This window comes from Macaca mulatta, chromosome 6 (assembly GCF_049350105.2).
Source record: "Macaca mulatta isolate MMU2019108-1 chromosome 6, T2T-MMU8v2.0, whole genome shotgun sequence".
Lineage (NCBI taxonomy): Eukaryota > Metazoa > Chordata > Mammalia > Primates > Cercopithecidae > Macaca > Macaca mulatta.
In genome coordinates this window covers 1516234-1536217 of record NC_133411.1, presented here as the reverse complement: position 1 = coordinate 1536217, position 19984 = coordinate 1516234, and the positions used below count along the sequence as shown (strand labels likewise).

The following is a 19984-nucleotide window of genomic DNA, read 5'->3' as shown; positions in this document are numbered from 1 at the left end:
AGCGCCTAGTGAGATGAAATTGTGTGCGTCCAGCCAGGCATGGCGGCTCACATCTGTAATTCCAGCACTTTGCGAGGCCGAGGTAGGCTGATCACGTGAGGCCAGGAGTTTTAGACCAGCCTGGCCAACATGGTGAAACCCACTCTCTACTAAAAATACAAAAATTAGCTGGGCGTGGTGGTGGATGCCTGTAGTCCCAGCTACTCTGGAGGCTGAGGTGGGAGAATCACTTAAACCTGAGAAGTGGAGGCTGCAGTGAGCCAAGATTGCACCACACTCCAGCCTGGGCAACAGAGCGAGACTCCGTCTCAAAAAAAAAAAAAAAAGGAATTGTATGCGTCCTAACTCCACACAGGCGTACTCAGCAGAAGCCAGACTGGGGGTGAGGAGTGAAAATGCAGGAACTCCGTCTGCCTGAGGCCACAGAGCAGAGGGTATGGGGGGCGGGGTGGGGCAAGGTGTGGGGCCACAGATGGGAGGGCTGGCCTGGTCCCTGGGGAGGACATGGGAGTCTTACACCAGTGACCAGGACGGGTTTGCTGACGGGCTGCAGGGTGTGACAGAGGTCTGGCAGGGGCTGCGCAGACTCTAAAGTTGCCTGAAAGGAAACAAAAGCACAGCTCCCTGGGCCTTGGACTGCCATTTGTGCTTAATTAGACCCCAGCATTTTTTTTATGGCATTGGGGGATCTGGCCACAATCTGCCTGGGCCGGTGACCCCCTTCCCCCTTCCCATGGGCTTGTCATGCAGGTCCTGTGCCAGGCAGGGCGGACCCTGCATGACCCCGGACCCACAGTGCTCTCAGCTCTACCCTCCTGGCTTCTTACAGAATGGGTCAGGTCTGGGGCATCCTGAGAGCACCCGGGAGGGGCCCTGACCCTCAGTGACATGGGAGGGGGGCCTAGACCCTCTCTAGATGCAGTGCTGCTGGGCAGGAGCAGGGAAATGGCAGGCATTTTCTCCTCCTTCACGAGGCTTGCAGCTCTAGAGTTTTATTTTTATTGCTGCCTTATATTTAGTGGTGAAAGGCTGTCTTAGAATGCAGATTAACCAGCACACTCTTTAAAGGAAATAAAGTGCCTTCATTTGGAAAATCACACAGACATTCACAGATATTTCAATTTTTGCTAAACATGTACTAGCATGTCATGTACTTTACATCAATATTGCAAATTTAATACAAACCACAGTACAAAAAATATTTGAAAGCTTCCTAAAGGCACTGAGAAAGCAGTAGGGAGTTGCATTTATAGTGCATAGGTTTTAAAAATTCAACAAGTTGGTCTAGGTATTGAAAACTTTTTTCTTCCAGTAGAAACTGCAAAAATGTAAGTTGTATTGATCTTCCTTCCATCCCATTCCCACTTCATATTTGACTTTAATACTTTTTCAGCTATATAGGGAAAAGCTACATAAACAGAAAAACATGAACCTGTAATTAGTGCTAACAATGACATTTTAGAGAGAAGTGACACGTCCACACCTTCTATGTTCCATCGTCTTCCCCACTGTTTTCCAAGAGGGTTGTGGCTATGAAATAACGAAAGTGCTGACTTGGGGAGTTTTTCTTGCCACCAGGGAAGGGATGTTGGACACCTCGCTGACCCCAGGCTCTCAGGGCCGCAGCAGCATGTGGGGTCCCCACACCACAAAACCGGCAGAGCCAACACCCATGTGCTGAGTGCAGCACCAGCACGGCATGGCCTGCCCGGCAGCAACCCACCATTCAATCTGGCACCTGGCACCAGGAGGGCCTTGGGTGGGGGCGTGTCTAAAGGTCTGGGAGGCTGCAGGGCAGGACGTGGTGAAGGAGCCTCCTGGGCAGGGGCTGCCGTCTGTGCTTAAGGAGGCCCCGGTGCTCCTTTGATGGCACTGAAGGGCCCGGCTATAATCTGCAAACACACAGCCACATCTCTGATTCGATCTTTGGGGCCTGGTGTTTTTCCCAGTGACAGCCGTTGGCTCCAGGACACTCAAGACCTGTGATACACAAGACTCTCAGTCACTGAGCTCCCTGCCCTCCTCGGCCCTGAGACTGGAAGAACAGCTGCCACGTTTGGGACCCAGGCAGCGCCCAGGCTGAAGGGAGCTGCTGAGGGCTGAGTTCCAGGACACAGGACGTGGCTGGCCCTCAGGACAGGGAACTCCAAGAGTGGAACATGCATGTTGATTGAGACTTTTTCAGGGATACAGCAGATCTGATTTTTAATTTTTTTGTAGAGACATGTTCTTGCTATGTTGCCTGGGCTGGTCTTGAACTCCTGGGCTTAAGCAATCCTCCCACCTTGACCTCCCAAAGCGCTGGGATTACAGGCATGAGCCACTGCGCCTGGCCTGCAGGTCTCATTATTAAGGGTGTTTCCATAATCAGCAAAGGAGCTGGGCACTTGGTTAGAATAGGAAGTGGGAAACTTCTGAAATACCATCCTGGTCTTAAATCCATAAACGCCCCGAGGCCAGAGGTGTGCGATGCTCAGCATGAGAAATGAATAAAGAGGGGCTCTGTGCTAGCGTAGGGCCAAAGTGGGAAGTAGGGGCCAGTCCTCAGGTGCCTGGTCCTCACAGGTGCCTGCTCTCCACAGGTGACTGACCCTTAAGTGGCTGGTCACCCATGGCTGGCCCCTGGGTAGCTCTGTCCCATCATGAGTTAGGCATCAGGTAAGGGAGAGACGGTGGTGGAAAGCCATGAGCACGTCTCACACCCACGACAGCACAGCACGGAGGGCAGCTTTGAAAGGCGCCCCCTGGCTAAGCAGTCAGTGAGTGTCCCCTCGGCAGGGCTTGGGGGTCACAGGAGGCCACCGTGGATCTGGGACTCTGGGCTCAGGTGGTTGGCTGTTCTCTTTCAGTTCTGAGAGGAGATCCTTATCCCTATCCCTGCCACATGGGGGCAAACTGTCCAAGAACCAGGCCACTGAGAGGTGCAGGCACTTGGCGTTGGGCAGAAGACCCAGTCCTGCCAACCAAACCTGGGTTTTGACAAACTGAAGGTGCATTTATCAAATGGCTTCAGCATTAAACCAGGGGCTAAGTAAGCACAGATCCCCCAAAGCCGCCGACAACATAGCAGGGTCCACACGGGAGGCAGAATGCACAGTGCGACGGGGTAGTGGGTCCCTCATCCACCGGCTCCCGTGGCTCCTGCCACTCCCAGTGGAGCTGACGTCAGGGCACTGATGCCCTGTCCCTGAGGAGAGGGGCCTTCCCGCCCCCACACAGGTGGGCCTCACTGCCCGGCGGTGACTGCTACACCCTGATCCGATGCCTGCACCAGCCGGGTGGGGTTCCAGGCCACACCACGGAGGAAGCCTGAACTGTACCAGCAGCTGTAAGTTACCCGGGTTGGTGACCTTCACTTTCTGACTTACGCTTTTGTATCCAAATTTCCTCCTCTCAGAATATATCGCCTTTACCACTGTTTTAATGCTGTTAATACTTGTCCGTCTTGTCCCTAATTATTCTCCTAGGATGGCAATGGGAACCCTCATTTGAGTGAACCGTAGAGGCAGCCAGCCAGAGAGAAACCCCACAGACAGCACAGTTTCCTGTGTCTTCTCTCTACGTTGTGTTTCTCTGTACTTCCAAACCCGGAGTCTGTGAACTCTGCATTACGTGATGCACCAAGAGGCGGATTAGTAAGAACCGTCTGCGGAGACCCACTGAGAACTCGGGAGATGTCCAGAAGGAACAGGGGCTATCCTGTCAATTTCCAGTCCAGGTCTGGCCTCACACTCTGTCATGGTGCCACACAGTGTGGGACCCACGCTGCCAGCCTCTGCTGCCTGGAACTTTCTAGATTCCTCCATGAGTGGGCTCACAGATCCTTTCTCCACGAGTTGTATTTCTAACTTGCAGTGTGCTGGCCTCTGCAGCACACTGTGGCGATGGGCTGACTCTGCCTGCACAGCACAGGCCGGGAGCTACAGGTGGCCTGGGAGGGCTGAGCTAGGTAGGTCACCCAACCGCTTCATCCCGACTGTGGACTTGGCGGCCGTGGGACGGGATGATGTTGTCCAGCCGTGATCACTTTCCTAAAGATTTTAATTCCTCAAAGAGAAATACTGTCATGCTTGAACAGATTTATGGCCAGTTTGCATTTAAGAACTATTGGGATATTTTACAAAACTCAGGATACGCTACTGCAAATCCTGCACACACAGACTAGCAGAGTGCGCATGCACAGCTCTGCAAAGCGCGTCTTAGGATGGGCTCTGGCCTGACCAGGCGCAGGGCAGCCCAGCCACTGACGCATCTGAGCGTAGACGGACGGATCTGGGCCTGGGCGGTGGTCACTGTGCTACGGGAGGAACGTGCACTCCGAAGCTTGGGGCAGGACCAGCGTTGCCAAGGCACTTTTGGGAAACATCCCAGGCACCGCTCCCTGGCTGTGAGTAGCCCACGGGGGTGAGTCCAGGGGCTCCCGCTTGACCACAGGGGTGGCCTCAGCAGCTCTGCAGGCGCAGGACTGTTCGCCTTGGCCCCGTGCACAGAGCTGGTGGGGAGGCTCTGGCTGGGCAAGGCCGTGCATGGGCTCCAGGCAGGCACAGTGTGCAGGGTGGAAAGGGGTCAGCTCCCTGCTGCGCCCAACAGTGGCCCTGCCATGAGGCTGAGTCCCCCGCACGCCGTGCCCCAGGTGCGAGATGTACACCTGTTGCCGAGAGTCTGGCTCTGTTTTCAGGTGCATCCTGGTAGGGAAGGTGGCTGGATGGCTCCTGTCACTGGCCCCCAGCCACACCTGGCTGGGCACACAGCCGTCTGCAGCATCCTCAGACCCAGAGTCCTTCTCCATCTTGATGGGCACATCTAGCAGCAGCGTCGGACCGCACAGGTCCCCCGGAGGCATCGGCACACCCTGCAGCTTCACGTCCTCCATGGGATAGCCCCTCGTGGCAAAACGCTGAGCTCCAGGCTGAGGGAGCCGGTGCTGCAGGCTCCCCTGGGGAAAGTGGCAGAGGGGAGGGTGCACCTGGTCCTCACCGACATTCCGCACAGGTCTGCTGGTCCGGCTGGAGTAGGCACTGGGGGATGGGCTCGGCGGGTGAGAGATGGGCGAGTTCCTGAAAGTGCCCTGGACACACGAGTAGGGCAGGCAGGAGCCGCGGGGCGTGGGGCGCAGGCAGGGTGGGTCACTCTTGCTGGGCTGCAGCCTCGGCCTGGCACCATCCTCACCGTGCCTTCCCGCTGTCCAGGGCAGGGGCTTCGTGGGTCCTGGAGTCTCCCTGTGCCCTGTCACTCCGGAGGCCCTGCTCAGCATCTTGTGCTGCTCCTCCTCCCTGTCCCTGCAGAGAAAAGATGGGGCCCATTCGACAGAGCTGAAGACACCAGGTCTGGTTGCCTTGGGTGGGGGTCTCTAAGGGAGGTTACTAAATTAGGATGATGCTGAATCTGCGGGGGCTGCTACACCGACCCCACACTGCACTGTCCCTTCTAACCCACCCAGCAGCCCAGGAGGCCGTGCCAGCACCCCCACCCCCACTGTGTGCCGGGGGTGAGTGAGGAGGGCCCAGGGTGGGGTGAGGGTGCAGGCTTCAGGGAGGTGTCTCTGTGAGGCCTATGCCAGCTGTCCAGTGTCAGCCACACCAGTCACTAGCGCTAGGGGTGGGGAGGGGCGGTGCAAATGGTCCCATGGAACTGCACAGCAGAAAACACCATGTCCAGCAGTTTCTGTGGCCAGGCTCTGTTACTGACCAACAGGACACCACATGCCTTGGGACTGGCACTGCATGACTGTGAGATGGTGACCTGGAGGGTGGGGAGAGACCCGTGGTGCACAGCTGGGCTGGTCAGGAAAGGGGAGGAGGCCCACCTGGGCGGTAGGCAGGCCCTGGGGAGGGAGAGGGAGGAGAGAGGGCTCTGAGCAAAGGCAAGCTCAGGATGGAGTCGGGTGACCCGGGGTCCAGGCGACAGGTGAGTGTGGGTCCCAGAGCCCACTGGGCATCCTCGGTCCCATCATCCCTGGGCCACTGCTGCCCGGGGTCAGTCCTCAGCGATACACGTGACTTCCAGCCCAGGAAGCTTCGTGGGCAGCTCCACAGAGAGCAAGGTTAGCTGTGGCTCGCGTGGTGGTCAAGGCCACCACCGTCTTTTTTTTTTTCTTCTTAATCACTCCTCCACCTGCTCTTTGGCTTCCACGGTGACTTAGGGAGCTGCCAGGGCTGGGGGAGGCTGCCTGGCGCCACTTACCCTGAGCACCCCTTGGGGTCGAGGACAAGGTTGGGGCTGCCCCGGAGGCACAGGCACGGAGCCCTGGTGGGAACCTGTGCCCATCGGCCAGCGTCAGTCTGTTCCCTGAGCACCAAAACGCCGCTTTCTCTGCTGCTCCTTCCTGTTGGGGTTTAGAGGGGGAGGAAGCCGTCACGGTGCGAGCTGAGGAGCTCCTGGAAGACGGCTGCTTGTTCTCAGCAAGGCAGGACCCGTCGGCTCCTCAGAAACGCACAGACCAGAGCCCAGGAATAGCACTGGTCCACGGCAGGGCAGACTCCGAATCTCTGCGAAATGGCTTCTCTGTGGAAAACGCCGACATCTCCGCTGGGCAGGGAAGCTCTCCAAGGGGCAGAAACACATTTTACCCACGTGGAAAAGATCAGGTAAGAAATGTTCTAAGTACCTGCTGAGTAATTGGGTTCTCCACGCGGTTCCGATTCGCACAGACTGGTGGCGGCTTTTACTCTGTGAGGAACACAGATAACAGCAAGATGACGTACGGATTAAACACGCGTCGATGGTAGAAATTAATAAGGACAGGTATTGCTGTCGCCCCTGAGCAGTGAAGACAGACACAATAATTGGCTCTTGTTTAATTCTTTACAGCGCGGAAAGTTATTTTCTCAGCTATAGAGTTACTGAAAATACTAAGTCATGTCACTTTTCAGGCCGATGAAGGGCTAATGAATTTGCTTCAGAAAGTGGAAGGATAAAATCATAGGATGATTTTTAGAGCTTATGTTTTTTTCCTGGATGGCCAGAAAGAAAATACAGTCCATTCTCATGACTCCAGGTAGTAATGTTCCAGAGAGTGAACACTGAGGCGAGTTGGAGACCAACTCACATGGGACACGTGTGTGTACCCACATACGCATCACACTGATCCGAATCTTAAGTCCCAACAACTCACCCTGGTAGATTCTATTTGCTTTTGCTTTTCAAAAGAGAAACAGTAAGTGGCACTGCCCCACCAGCAGGTCCCAGAGTTGAGTTCAAACCCATCTGACTGGCCCCATAGCCACAGCCCCTGCGCTGCCCTCCTCTCTGTCCTCTCGGCACCTCCAGGAGGGCCGGGACCAGAGGCTGAGTGGGGGCCCAGGTATAACACGAGACTCACAATGCCCCATGTATGGCCATGAATGGCTGCAAAGCACAGGGTGTGCTGACGTGGGGGTCCCAGTGAATTACGGTGAGCAGAGGAATTCACAGAATGGGCTTCAGGAACAGGGAGATCAAGATCATGTCACAAAACCCCTGTGGGAAAAGCTGTGGAAGACTGGGTGGCTGCTGGGGGCCACTGGAGGCTGCTGCCGCTGCCTCAGGGCTCTGATTCTGCAGAATGCACCTTGCACCTTGCACCACTGTGGCGCTCAGGACTGGTGGACCACAAGGTGTATCCCGAAAGCTGGCTTCTGAATCCAGCTCAGAGCAGGGTGGGGAGAATTCCAAAAACCTTCAGCGCGTGGGAATCAGTATTCTTGGTTTTCTTCCCCCTTCTGAGTTTGAATAACATGTTTGTTGAGCTGAAGTTGTGTGCCAGCTTTATGTGCCTTGGGCTCCACCCCGCCCTCACAGCCCCACAGGGGGTCTCGTCGTCCAGGCCGCTGGAGGAGTGCTGTGACTTTCGGCCCCATACCTGTGCCTGTAATCCCACACCTACGCTCCACCCCAGGGCCAGGACGACAGGGCTGTGCGCACACACAGTGAGGTGGGGCCAGGCCTGCCCTGCCTGGCTCTGACACCAGGGGGCTGCGTCCCCTCTGCTTCTATGGCTGGGAACTCCCAGGGAAGACCAGGCTTGCACATGTGCAGCAGAAACTCCATGGTGACTGTAAGCAGAGGACAGTGTTCCAGGGTTTGGGTGGTCCCTGTAGGTGCCGGAGGACCTGGGCCTGAGCCCTGCAGGGACCCCAGGGCTTTCTGTGTGCCTGTGTAGCATTTACTTCTTTTCCCTTTATCTCTTGCACTTTACATTTCCATCCTTTAAAATAAGGTACATGCATTTAATTTAAAACCTTGCAGAGATGTGTGGGCCTCAGCAGGCTGGCCCATGTCCTGGCCGTCCCTGGAGCTGCCCTCTGTCCACCCTCAGACAGCAGCAGTGAGGTGGGGCTGGCAGGGCCCAGGCAGAAGCCGCTCATGAGCAGAAATGAATAACGAACGTGGAAACCAACGCAGCGTGAAAACCTTCAAATAACGGCTGCTGCTGTCAGACTGCAGAGCTGTCTAAATGGTTATCTTAGAGCGGTCAAAGGTGAGGATGGAACTCACGCCCACAACAGAGAGCACTGTGAGTGCCGGGAAGGTGGCCTCGGGGCCTGCAATGGAAGCCCTTCACGGTCAACCCTGGACACTGAGCCGGCGGCCCCAGAGCCTCCAAGGTCCTCCTTTGCAGGCACCCAGGGGAGAAAGGGCCCTCGGCCATATCCTCTGCATCAGGAAGCCAGCAGGTGTGTGACGGGGTCCTCCCAGAGGGGTCGCAGTGGTGGGTCCTGGGGCTCCCATGGAGGGCACGGGTGTGAATACAGAGGATGCACTGGCCCGTCAAAGGCGCCAAAGAACGGGAGGGACGGCAGCGTGCTGGGTGCTGCTGAGTCCCAGATCTCAAACTAGTTCGGGAGCCTGGACTCTGACAAGGTCAATCGAGACTGCATCTAAAAGAATGAAATTTAATACTAAGGGAAGTTAAGGAATGCAGGTAGAATCCAAAGTCAGACTACAAGGCCATGCACGTCACTGCAACTTAGGATCGCCCTAACGCGCGTGCCACAGCAGGTACATCAGTGAAGCCAGTGCCCAGAACAGGGCGGGGACGTCTCCAGTCCGCACGGCTCCACCTGCTGTGAACGTCCCGGGTGCTGTCCGCGCGCAGAGGAGAAGCATCGGAATCAGGACATATCTGGAAACCATAACCCAGGGGCAAGGCAAATAGAGCAGAGAGCGCTCAGCCAAGACAGGGCCATGGCAACCCCAGGCAGTGAGATTCGAGTCACACCAGGAAGAATCTGTTCTCAAGGTTCTGTCTGGACCCAGCAATGTTTTCTGTGTGGGGTTTGTGCAGCCTCAGCCAATCACTCCTGGGGGCCATGGCAGAGATTCCCACCGGGTTGGGGAGCTGAATTCGATGCCTGCTAAGATTTCTTTCCCACTCGGTATTTGCTACCCACAGAGTGGGGAGGCCATGAACAAAGCGGGCTGCCCAATAGCGGCTGCAGGATCGCAGGGCAGGCTGAGCTGCGCTTGGTTACCAGGGCCTGGGCCTGCAGCGCCGAGTAGGACAAGTCGGGGGGTCTCGGAGTCACAGAGCAGGAGCACCTCACCAACAGCCAAGGACCCGGGGGCTGAGGGCCAGGGGCCAGGGGGCAGGGCCAGCCCAGACCACCCCTCTGCCCTGCATTCAGCCCCCACCCCACCAGGCTGTCCCAGGAGGAAGTGGCAAGAGCAGTGACTTGCCCACAGGTGGCCGGGGAAGGTGTCCTGCACAATCCTCTGAGAGGAAGTTGGATCTTTGGCATCCTGGCAGCCCCAGCCCTACCTCACTGGTGTCTTCCCAGCAGGCAGAACACACAGTTTCTATACACACAGCATTTACATCTCTCCCAGCACGCAAGACAGACTTAACGCATTCTAGGAAACTGCAGACATGAATCCCCGAGGGCAGGGGTCCCCAGCCCCCAGCCACAGATGGGTACCCGTCCATGGCCTCTAGGAGCCAAGCTGCACAGCGGGAGGTGAGCCATGGGCAAGCGAGTGAAGCTTCATCTGTATTTCCAGCCACTACCCATTGCTCGCACGACCGCTGGCGCTCCGCCGCCTGTCAGCTCAGCTGGGCCGTGATTCTCACAGGAGCGTGAACCCTGTTGTGAACTGTGCATGTGAGGGAGGGCCCTAGGTCCGAGCTCCTTATGAGAATCTAATGCCTGATGATCTGTCACTGTCTCCCATCACCCCCCGCCATGGGGCCGCCTAGTTACAGGAAAACAAGCTCAGAGCTAGCACTGATTCTGTATTATGCCAAGTTGTATAATTATTTCATTATATATTACAACGTAATAAAACAGCAATGAAATGCACAGTAAGTAAGGGCAATGTGCTTGAATCATCCTGAAACCATCCCCCCACTCCCAGTCCATGGAAAAATTGTCTTCCACCAAACTGGTCCCTAGTACCAACAAGCTTGGGGACCCACAGGGTGTTTTCTACTTCTGAAAGGCTGAGAAAGCTGTGGGATAGGACTGGCTTGGCCAGGGACGAGGACCAGCTGGAGGGCAGCTGTGCCATTGACCCTCCATCTGCCCACCAGGGACGCATTTCTCCGGCATCTCTTGCAGCCAGGAACCACCTCCACTTGTCCATGGACAGACAGTGCGAAGAGCGGGCAGCCGAGAGGTGGAGAAAGGCAGGGGCCACAGCAAACCTCCCATTCCCTTGAGGACACAGGGTCAGGCCACTTATTCTGAAACTGGTTCTGTAACAGGACGATTTAGGAATGAATCGATACAGGCAACGTTTGGTGCCAGTTTGCAAATGAGTTTGAAAAACATTGTTTCACCTAATCGTTGCTGCCTATGTTGTGTGATGACTTTTACAACACAAAACTTACTTTATTACTGGCTGGAAATGAAGAAAGAAGACACAGAAAGTACTGAGCATGGAGGCATTTTGTGGTGGCTGCCAGCAGGCACCATGCGGCTGTGAAGGGCGAGTTGTACTCACTTTGCATCCGTGGTGGCTACGGTGTCTGCCCTGGGCTTTGCCCTCAGAAGTGCACTCCTCATTTTCATCTCCGCTGTGGAGGGGAGGAGAACGGGCGCCACGATGCAGAACAGCGACAGTCGCGGGGGGAGCACGGCTCCCGACGGTGCCTTCTTCTTCTGTCCAAACAGGAATTTCAGTTTTCCTTGAAACTGCATCGTCTGGTGTTTTAAAGATAGAGAGGAAGGCGTGTTCACAAAGTGCCCTGGCAAGGTGGTCACAGGACACAGAACTCAAGGATGTGACAGTGGCTGGAATTCACAGGGAGGCAGCTCACCATGAGCGGCTAGGGACAGCAGAGCAGCAGCTGCCAAGCCTGCGACTCCAGGGCCTGCGCAGTGATTCCATGTGCTTGAGTCATCCTGAAACCATCCCCCACTCCCAGTTTCTCTGGAGTCGTGGCGACTGCCTTTGATTGACCGGTTCATTCCTGCGTGTGTGCTTGTGCACGTTCATGTGCGCCACACCATGCACAGGTGGGCACGAATTGCACCTGCGGGACCTGCCACCCACCCACAGCCGGGCCAGCGGCCAACCCTCTGGCAGGAATTTGCAGGAGTGGATTATCTCCAAAGATTGTTTCAGCTTTAACACGCCATTTACAAATTTTGAATTCTTCATTTGTAATGATAAAATTTAGGCACAACTTGGTTTTATTTATCTAGGGTGTACAGTGTGATTTTAAAAGCCAGCAAGTAACCTAGGAGTTTGTTATAAAAGAAAATAAAATATCTCTCTACAAACGGAAGGCTGATGTATCATTTACTTGTTTACCAAAGGCCTTCAGGGGTACTGCCTTCTATGGAAGAATGACCCCACAGTGTGGCTCCACCCCCTCTCTATCCTTATTTCATCCATCTATCTTTCCATCCATCCATCCATGTTTCCATCCATCCATTTCCCATCCATCTGTTCATCTTCCCATCCATTCATCCATCCACCCATCCATTCATCTATCCATGTTTCCACCCATCCATCATATTCCCATCTACCATCCATCCATCCATCCATCATCTTCCCATCCATCCATGCACCCATCAATCTGTCTGTCTAGCCATCCATCCACCCATCCGTCTATTTATCCATCCATCCATCCACCCACCCACCCACCCACCCATCCATCTGTCCATCCATCCATCCACCTATCAATCTGTCCATCTAGCCATTCATCCACCCATCCGTCTATTTATCCATCCATCCATCCATCCATCCATCCACCCACCCACCCACCCATCCATCTGTCCATCCATCCGTGCATCCATCCACCTTTCCATTTGTCCATCTATCCACTCACCCATCCATCTTCTCATTCATCCATCCATCCATCCATCTATCCATCCATCATCTTCCCATCCATTCATCCGTCATCTTCCCATTCATCCATTCACTCATCCATCCATCCATCTTCTCTATCCAACCATCCATCCATCCATTCATCCATCTTTCTATCTGTCCATCCATCCATCCATCTTCCCATCTATCCAACCATCCATCCATTCATCTATCTTTCCATGTGTCCATCCACCCATCCATCTTACCATCCATCCATCCATCCATCATCTTCCCATCCATCCATCCCTCCATCTTCTCATCCATCTATCCACTCATCCACTCATCCATCCATCCATCCATCCATCTATCCATCCATCATCTTCCCATCCATCCATCCATCCATCCATCCATCATCTTCCCATTCATCCATTCACTCATTCATCTATCCATCCATCCATCTTCCTATCTATCCAACCATCCATCCATCCATTCATCTATCTTTCCATCTGTCCATCCATCCATCCACCCATCCATCTTCCCATCCATCCATCATCTTCCCATCCATCCATCCCTCCATCTTCTCATCCATCCACCCACTCATCCATCCATCCATCCATCCATCCATTCATCTTTCCATCTGTCCATCCATCCATCCACCCATCCATCTTCCCATCCATCCATCCATCCATCCACCATCTTCCCATCCATCCATCTACCCATCCATCTTCTCATTCATCCACCATCTTCCCATCCATCCATCCACCCATCCATCTTCTCATTCATCCACCCACTCATCCACTCATTCATCCATCCATCCATCCATCCATCCATCCATCTTCCCATCTATCCAACCATTCACCCATCCATTCATCCATCTTTCCATCTGTCCATGGATATATTAAACAAATAATAAACACCTGCTGTGTAGCACTCACATAATTGGTGTGGGGGATTCAAGGCAGTGGTGTGCTGGAAAATGTTTAACATCTAGCTCTCCGGGGGAAAACTTCCCAGATATGCAGCGTTTGCTAATTTCTTTAATATAAATATTCCCAACACGGCTGACTTCAAGCTCCCCAGTTAATTTCAGCCGAATCTCAAAGACTACCATTTTCAGCTGGCCCTGTGGCATGAGGGAGCTTCCATGACACCCGCATTGCCCAGACTGCACCACTTAGGGTGGAAGCTGGGAAGAGCTGTGAGGTCCTGCAGAGTCTTGGTATGTTCTCTGTCAATACAGGAGCCCTTTATGGTGCTGTGGATGAATGGATTTTAATGGGAAAACAGAATCAGACACTTATTCGTATAAACCTCATTGCAACATTTTAGCATCAATCTAATTTCTCTGGCTTATTTCCTCCATTCAGTTCTTTGACAATTTTAAACTATATTTTTAACTATATTCCACTGGCTGCACAGTAAAATCCTTCCAATTTTGTGTCATCTAGAAATAAGAGTTTTTAATTAACCATGAATTGGTTATATAATTTTTTAAAATGAACAACATTCCTTAGCCAATAAAAGTAAGTATCTTAATTTCCCCAAAATATAGAACAAAATACCAATGGTGAAACCCCGTCTCTACTAAAAATACAAAAAATTAGCCGGGCGTGGTGGCGGGTGCCTATACTCCCAGCTACTTGGGAGGCTGGGCTGAGGCAGGAGCATGGCGTGAACCTGGGAGGTGGGGCTTGCAGTGAGCTGAGATCGCGCCACTGCACTCCAGGCTGGGCAACAGAGCGAGACTCTTGTCTCAAAAAAAAAAAAAAAAACTTTATTGTCACTAGTTACCTAAATGAAAGCTGTGCCCTGGGGCATGTTTGTGGCAGCAGATCTAGGGCCTGTGGAGAGCTGGTCCTTCCACCAGGCACCCAGTGGGTGGGAAAGAGACAGAAACAGGCAGACCCATAGGTGCCTCTGCCGTGGGGATGGTCGGCACCCGAGGTCCCCAGGAGGTCATGGGTCCACATATGGGTGGAAAGCTGAGCCCAAGGGGCCTGCCCAGCTAGGGTGCTGGGGTGAGAGGGCCTTGTGGCATTGAATTGCAGCCAGGAGACAGCAGGGGCCACCACTGGGCCTCTCAGGGGCCGTGACCCAGGGTTGACTGTGCTGCGACCCAGGGGAAGTACAGTGCCTCAGGGGTCTGAAAGGTGGGCAGGGGTCTGGGACAGGGTGGGAGGCCTTTGCCCTGACATGTCCAATGGGGAGGATTTCTCTGATTCAATGAGGAGCTGGAAGAAGAAATAGTCAAATAGCACAAGTGAAAATCCCAAGTATCCGTTTGCAAGAGAAGAGGGTGAAACCAAAAAGCTCAGCAGAAGCCGTGGGCTCAGCCACTCATGCCAGCCACAGCCAGAGGCTCTCCCAGCTTGCCAGCCCTTGGCAGAGGTGGGGCACATTTTAAAAAATATTTTAATAAGTTACAAATAAAGAAACTACTAGAGTATAAACCTACTGCAGAGTTTTACATTTTCATCGACCTGGCTTGTCCACCACAGCAGGCCTCACAGTTGACTCATCACGCATCCCCTCGCATGCTCAGAGCCGTCAAGGCCCCATACCATCCCAGCGTGCACAGAGCTCAGCGCCAGCCCTCGCCCCTCTACCAGGGACACGTGGGTTAACGCCCCCACCTCCTCTTGCCCTCTGTTTCCTTCCGCCCCAGGGCAGAATGCACCCCAGATGTCGGGAGCCCCCTGCCAGGGGCCCATACACTCACCAGGAAGCCCGAGGTGCTGTCCAGCAGGCAGCGCACACGGCAGATGAAGCAGCGGGTCAGGAAGGCTGAGTACTCGGTGGGCGCGCCTGCTCCCCACTCCTGGGCCCTGAGAAGCCTCCCCAGGATGGCGTCATCTCCTGCAGACCATAGTGGCCAAGGGGCGTGGTGGTGGGAGAAGCCAAAACACACAGGTCACACGCACAACTGCATGCGCAGAGCACGCAACAAACACACCCATGGCTCTCATATGCAAGGTCATGTAAACCCTATCACCGCGCGCTCCTCATGCGCCCAGAATCCTTCTAGACGTCGCTCGGACAAATTTTGCCTTCATCATCCCTTGCCTTTAAAAACATCGTTTTTAGTACATGCGCATGCACAACGATGGACCGATGGTTTCATCTTGCTTGTTTTTAGCTTTATAAAAGGGTCTTCCATGTAGGTGCCTGGGCTTTGCTGTTTGATTTAAGGTCAATCATACTGTCACATGAGGTGGTGGTGGAAACTTTTCGTGAATTATTTTAGGCTTCTGTGGATATATGCGAGAGAACCCAGGAGTCACCCTCTGCACAGGACCCCAGGCAGGTGTCGCCTCTCCTCAGAGCCCAGATGCAACTGTCCCAGCAGAGCCCCTGCCTGTCATTGCCTGTCAAGGAGCTCCACACCTGCCAGGCTCATCTTACCAGTCAGAGCCACAGGGAGGTTGGGGGCAAGCCCTGTGCAGAGGTCTTCTGTGAAAAGGGGCAACCGACTCTGAGTAGCAACCATCTTTCAGGGACTTTTATCGGATAACTCTAGTATGAAGCAAAGAAACTTCCTGGCAGACATGAGACTTGAGGGGAGTTTGCAAAACAAGAGGCCAGGACTGCAGCTCGTGATGAGGTGACAAGAATGGCGGTGACCTCAAGCCTGGCAGAGCCCAGGCAAGCAACCAGGAGTGAAGCACCCTCGAGCCACACGGAGCTGGTGCAGCCCAACCAGAGGACAGCGAGGGACACGGGAGGAGGTCTCTGAAGAAAGGTGAAATGTGGCGCTAAGGTCAATGTGGAAGGCAAAGCACACCAAGAAGGCACGACAGGGTCATTTCCAGAGGCAGTGACGTGTTATGTGACCTGCTCTAGGTTTTGGTGACTCACTTGGACCCCAGACACCCACCTGTCTCCAAGGGCGGGGGCTGCCCAAACACCACCTGGGGAGGGTCCATGGCCCAGTGGAGCTGCCGGCAGAAGTCCTGGCGGTCGTCCACGTGGATGTAGTCGTAAATGTTCTGGTGCATGACGTCTGTCTGAAATAGCGCAGCGAGGTTATTTCAGCCTTACCCCAAGTGGCTTTACACACTTTATTCCACTGATGAGTAACCGAAAAACTTCCACTCCACTTGTCAAAGCAAGTCACAGCCACAGGGAAAGAATCCCACTGAAAAGACAGCACTTGACCCCGGGCCCCCGCTCCCTCCTGGGAAGACGCCTGTCTGAGTTGCCTGGAGCACCTGCCCATCCGTCTGCCCACCAAGTGGTGCCCACATCCAGCCTTTGAGGGCAAGCGGGAGGCTAAGAGATGGGCATCTTCTGGGCCACAGACACTGTGGGGCCAAGACATCCACTTTCCTGTCGACTTAGACTCTTTGTGACTCCGTTTCCCATCACTTCACATCTTATGGTTGGTGGTTTCCTCCTTCCTGACACCCAGGCCTCAACCTTCACCCACTTTCATGAAGTCTCAAGGACCGTTCACAGGCCTCTCTCTAGTCCGCTCTCCTTCCACCTGCTCAGAAGCAAATCTGGGCCTTGACATAGAGGCTGACCCTCACAGGCACCCAGGGTCCATGTCCGGCGACAGAGGCTGACACTGTGTGCCACGAAGACTGACTTCAAGGGGGACCCAACTGTCACCACTGCCCGTGAGCGTGTCTGCGCCTGAGGAAGGCCGGCCATCCCACCGCCCTCTCCCTTCTCCTAACTGAAGAAAGTCAGGCATCTGAACCTGCAGCCTGGCCCGCACACTCCCACCCCGCCCCCGAATAATTAACCCTGCCAGGGGCTTCTAGAACCTCAGGACTCTTTCAGGGTGACCTAACTCTAAGTGGCATTTGTTATCATGATAATAACCAAGTGGTTCTTCCTAACTGGAGGGGAAGCTCCTTAAGAATCAAGACTTCAGAGGAACATAATAAACTCACGCTAAAGGGACGAGCATCTTCAGGCAACCCAGTGGGAAGGACCCGCGGGGCTCCCGGAACAAGACGAGACACAGCCTCAGGAGGCTGGCAGGGGGAGGCCCTCACTCAAGGGCCTGGACTCCAACCGCCTGTGCCTCCGCAGTTCCCTTCTGAGAATGCGCTGTCACGGCGAGCCGAGTACAGAGCAACAGAGACCCCTCGGGGTGAAACGGGCTGCGGCAGCCTCCCCCCAGTGCACTCCTCCGGGCTCTGCCATCATACAGAGGAACGGAGACCCCTCCAGGTGAAACGGGCCGCGCCAGCTTCCCCCCGACCCCGTGTACTCCTCGGGGCTGCCTTCAGGGCCTTTCTAAGGACTCGTAACTGGAGGGTAACCTAGGCCAACAAGCGCCCAAACAGGAACACACAGTTGGGTGAGTCACCTTCAAGAAAACACCCCGCGGGACCCCACCCAGATGAGGCCACAGGGCGTCGCCGGCACCCGCAAGGCTGTTTCTGCCTCTGAGTCGGGCGCCCTCCGTGTGGGGGCTGGTTCTTCGCCGCGGACTCCACGTGGAGGGAGGGTACCCGCCAGCATCCCCCTGCCCGGCATCGGCATCGCGACCGTGAGGCAGCTGCTGAACCGCGGGATGGGCGCTGTGCACAAGGAGGCCCTGGGTCTGCACGGGCCTCCTGACCGGCACAGCCGGGCGCCAGCCGCAGCCTCCCAGGCGGGGAAGCTCCTCTTCCAGTTAAGGCTCGAACACTCCAGCGGCTGCACCTTCTGGCCAGTGTTTGTCCTTTTCCTCTTTATCTTTTAGTCACTGCGGTGGATAGGCCATGCTTCTTGCTACGGTTTCAACTTTCCACGTCCTGAACCATAAGAAGGACCATCTTGTATATTTCACGTGTTCAGCAGTGCCAGCGTGTGTGGCGTGTGTGGGTGCGCGGGCGCCTGCGTGAGTGCGTGCGTGCGTGCATCCGTGGGTGCGTGCGTGCAGGGGCGCGTGCGTGCGTGCGTGCGTCCGTGGGTGCGTGCGTGCGTGCATGGGCGTGTGCGTCCGTGGGTGCATGCCTGCGGCCCGGAGGTGTCTCTTTCTGGAATCCCCACTGAGCTGTCCAGCTGCCTTGCCCAGTCCTTTCTGGGCCGCCTTTCATGCAAGGTGTCCCACTGCCATCCTGCCCTCCTGATGGACACCACGAGGCCCAACCCACCGTCCTCTCTGCGTGGGGAGGGCTTTTTCCTGAGAAATCTTTCCTCATAGATCTAGCTCTGCTGTTACTTCTGGAAACTTCCATCATGCCCTGAAGCTGTCTGTGGTGTGAGCCAGGACTCAAGACCGGCTTCCTCCTGCAGGGATGCAGCTCGCCCAGCGCCTGCAGCGCCGCCTCCATTCAGCTGCCAATGCCCCGGCAGCTAGTGTCTGGTGAGCTCCTCCCAGCCTCAGGGCTCCCTTTTTCTCCTTGACTTCCTGTTACCAGGGGATTGTCTTCCTAGGGCTCTGTTAATTCAGGGGCTAGGAAGCAATGCGGGGTTTAGGCTTCCATCCCATCCTGTTCCACGAAAACAGGATTTCCCAAACCCAGGACTTCACAGCTCTCTTATCATCAAGTAGCCACAGCTCCTCCTTTAGTGTTCACTCCGGATACTGGAATATTTCGCAATCAAAACCCGCTTCTCCTCCAGGAACTGCACGGTTCTGCTGCTCTATGGCGGCAGCCTCAGGGCCCGTCAGAGGGAGCTTAGCTACATAACCACCATGGCGTCCCCTACCGCGGCGTCGCCTCTCCTGTTTCCGCAGGGTCTCCAGGCTGCAGGACGCAGCGTGTGAGAAGTTTAACAAATACACATCCACAACCCGATGGCCAGAAAAGGGGATCCACAAGGAACGTTTCAGAGTTCTTATCCAAACCACTCTACCTCTGGGTTCCACATCTTCCAATCCACGTTCCACCCGGGCATACGTAACACAAATCCACGTTCCACCCAGGCATACGTAACACAAATCCACGTTACACCCGGGCATACGTAACACAAATCCACATTACACCCGGGCATACGTAACACAAATCCACGTTCCACCCGGGCATACGTAACACAAAACCAAGGAAACAAAGACCCAGGTTTCTTTCCCCTTCTGAGTTAGAGATCTTACGACATTTGTTTCACAGCTTATGGAAAATAGTGTGGGGACACTTCCGGTAAATGGGGTTGGCAACAAACAGAAACACCAACCCCATCAGCTCTTGCCGGCCAGCCTGTTGGTCCCCGTGCAGTAAGAGCTGGGCACCTTGGAGGGCCCCGGCTCTGCCAGGACAATGGGTCCAAACACTCCTGTGTGAGCTCTGACACGTTTTAGTGCCAGCTTTTTAAAACTGAAACGCAGAGGAACCAGTGTCCAGAGGCAACCGACATTCCCCTTACACTTGCTGCCATCCCTAATTTCTTCATTTATAAATGTTGCTTAAAAGACTAAAACTCCCAGCCAGGCACAGTGGTTCATGCCTGTAATCCCAGCACTTTGGGAGGCCAAGGTGGGCGGATCACTTGAGGTTGGGAGTTAAAGACCAGCCTGGCCAACATGGTGAAGCCCTGTCTCTACTAAAAATACAAAAATTAGCCAGGTCTGGTGGTGCACACCTGTAATCTCAGCTACTCAGGAGGCTGAAGCAGGAGACTTGCTTGAACCAAGGAGGCAGAGGTTGCAGTGAGTCAAGATTGTGCCGCTGCGCTCCAGCCTGGATGACAGAGCAAGACTGTCTCAAAAAAACAAAAAAGAAAAAAAAATTCCCATTCCTTTTAAAAAATAGATGCTTGCCCTCAGCCCCAACGGCCACAGGCAAAGACTTATTTCCCAGTAGAAGAGAGAGCCTCC

At 54.7% G+C, this 19984-nt stretch overlaps 1 protein-coding gene across 2 annotated transcripts in view; it reads right to left on the bottom strand.

The window, feature by feature from the left end:
• Nucleotides 1-1061: 1061 nt before the first annotated feature.
• Nucleotides 1062-19984, bottom strand: part of AHRR (aryl-hydrocarbon receptor repressor) — a 115413-nt gene continuing 96490 nt past the window's right edge. For both annotated transcript variants that reach the window (XM_078004538.1, XM_078004539.1), the window contains exons 6-11: nt 16106-16235; nt 14951-15087; nt 10921-11120; nt 6608-6669; nt 6184-6325; nt 1062-5279 (exon numbers count right to left, since the gene is read on the bottom strand). In XM_078004538.1, the coding sequence (XP_077860664.1) occupies nt 4298-5279; nt 6184-6325; nt 6608-6669; nt 10921-11120; nt 14951-15087; nt 16106-16235 (1653 nt within the window). In that variant the 3' untranslated portion in view covers nt 1062-4297. The remainder of the gene's footprint in view (nt 5280-6183; nt 6326-6607; nt 6670-10920; nt 11121-14950; nt 15088-16105; nt 16236-19984) is intronic.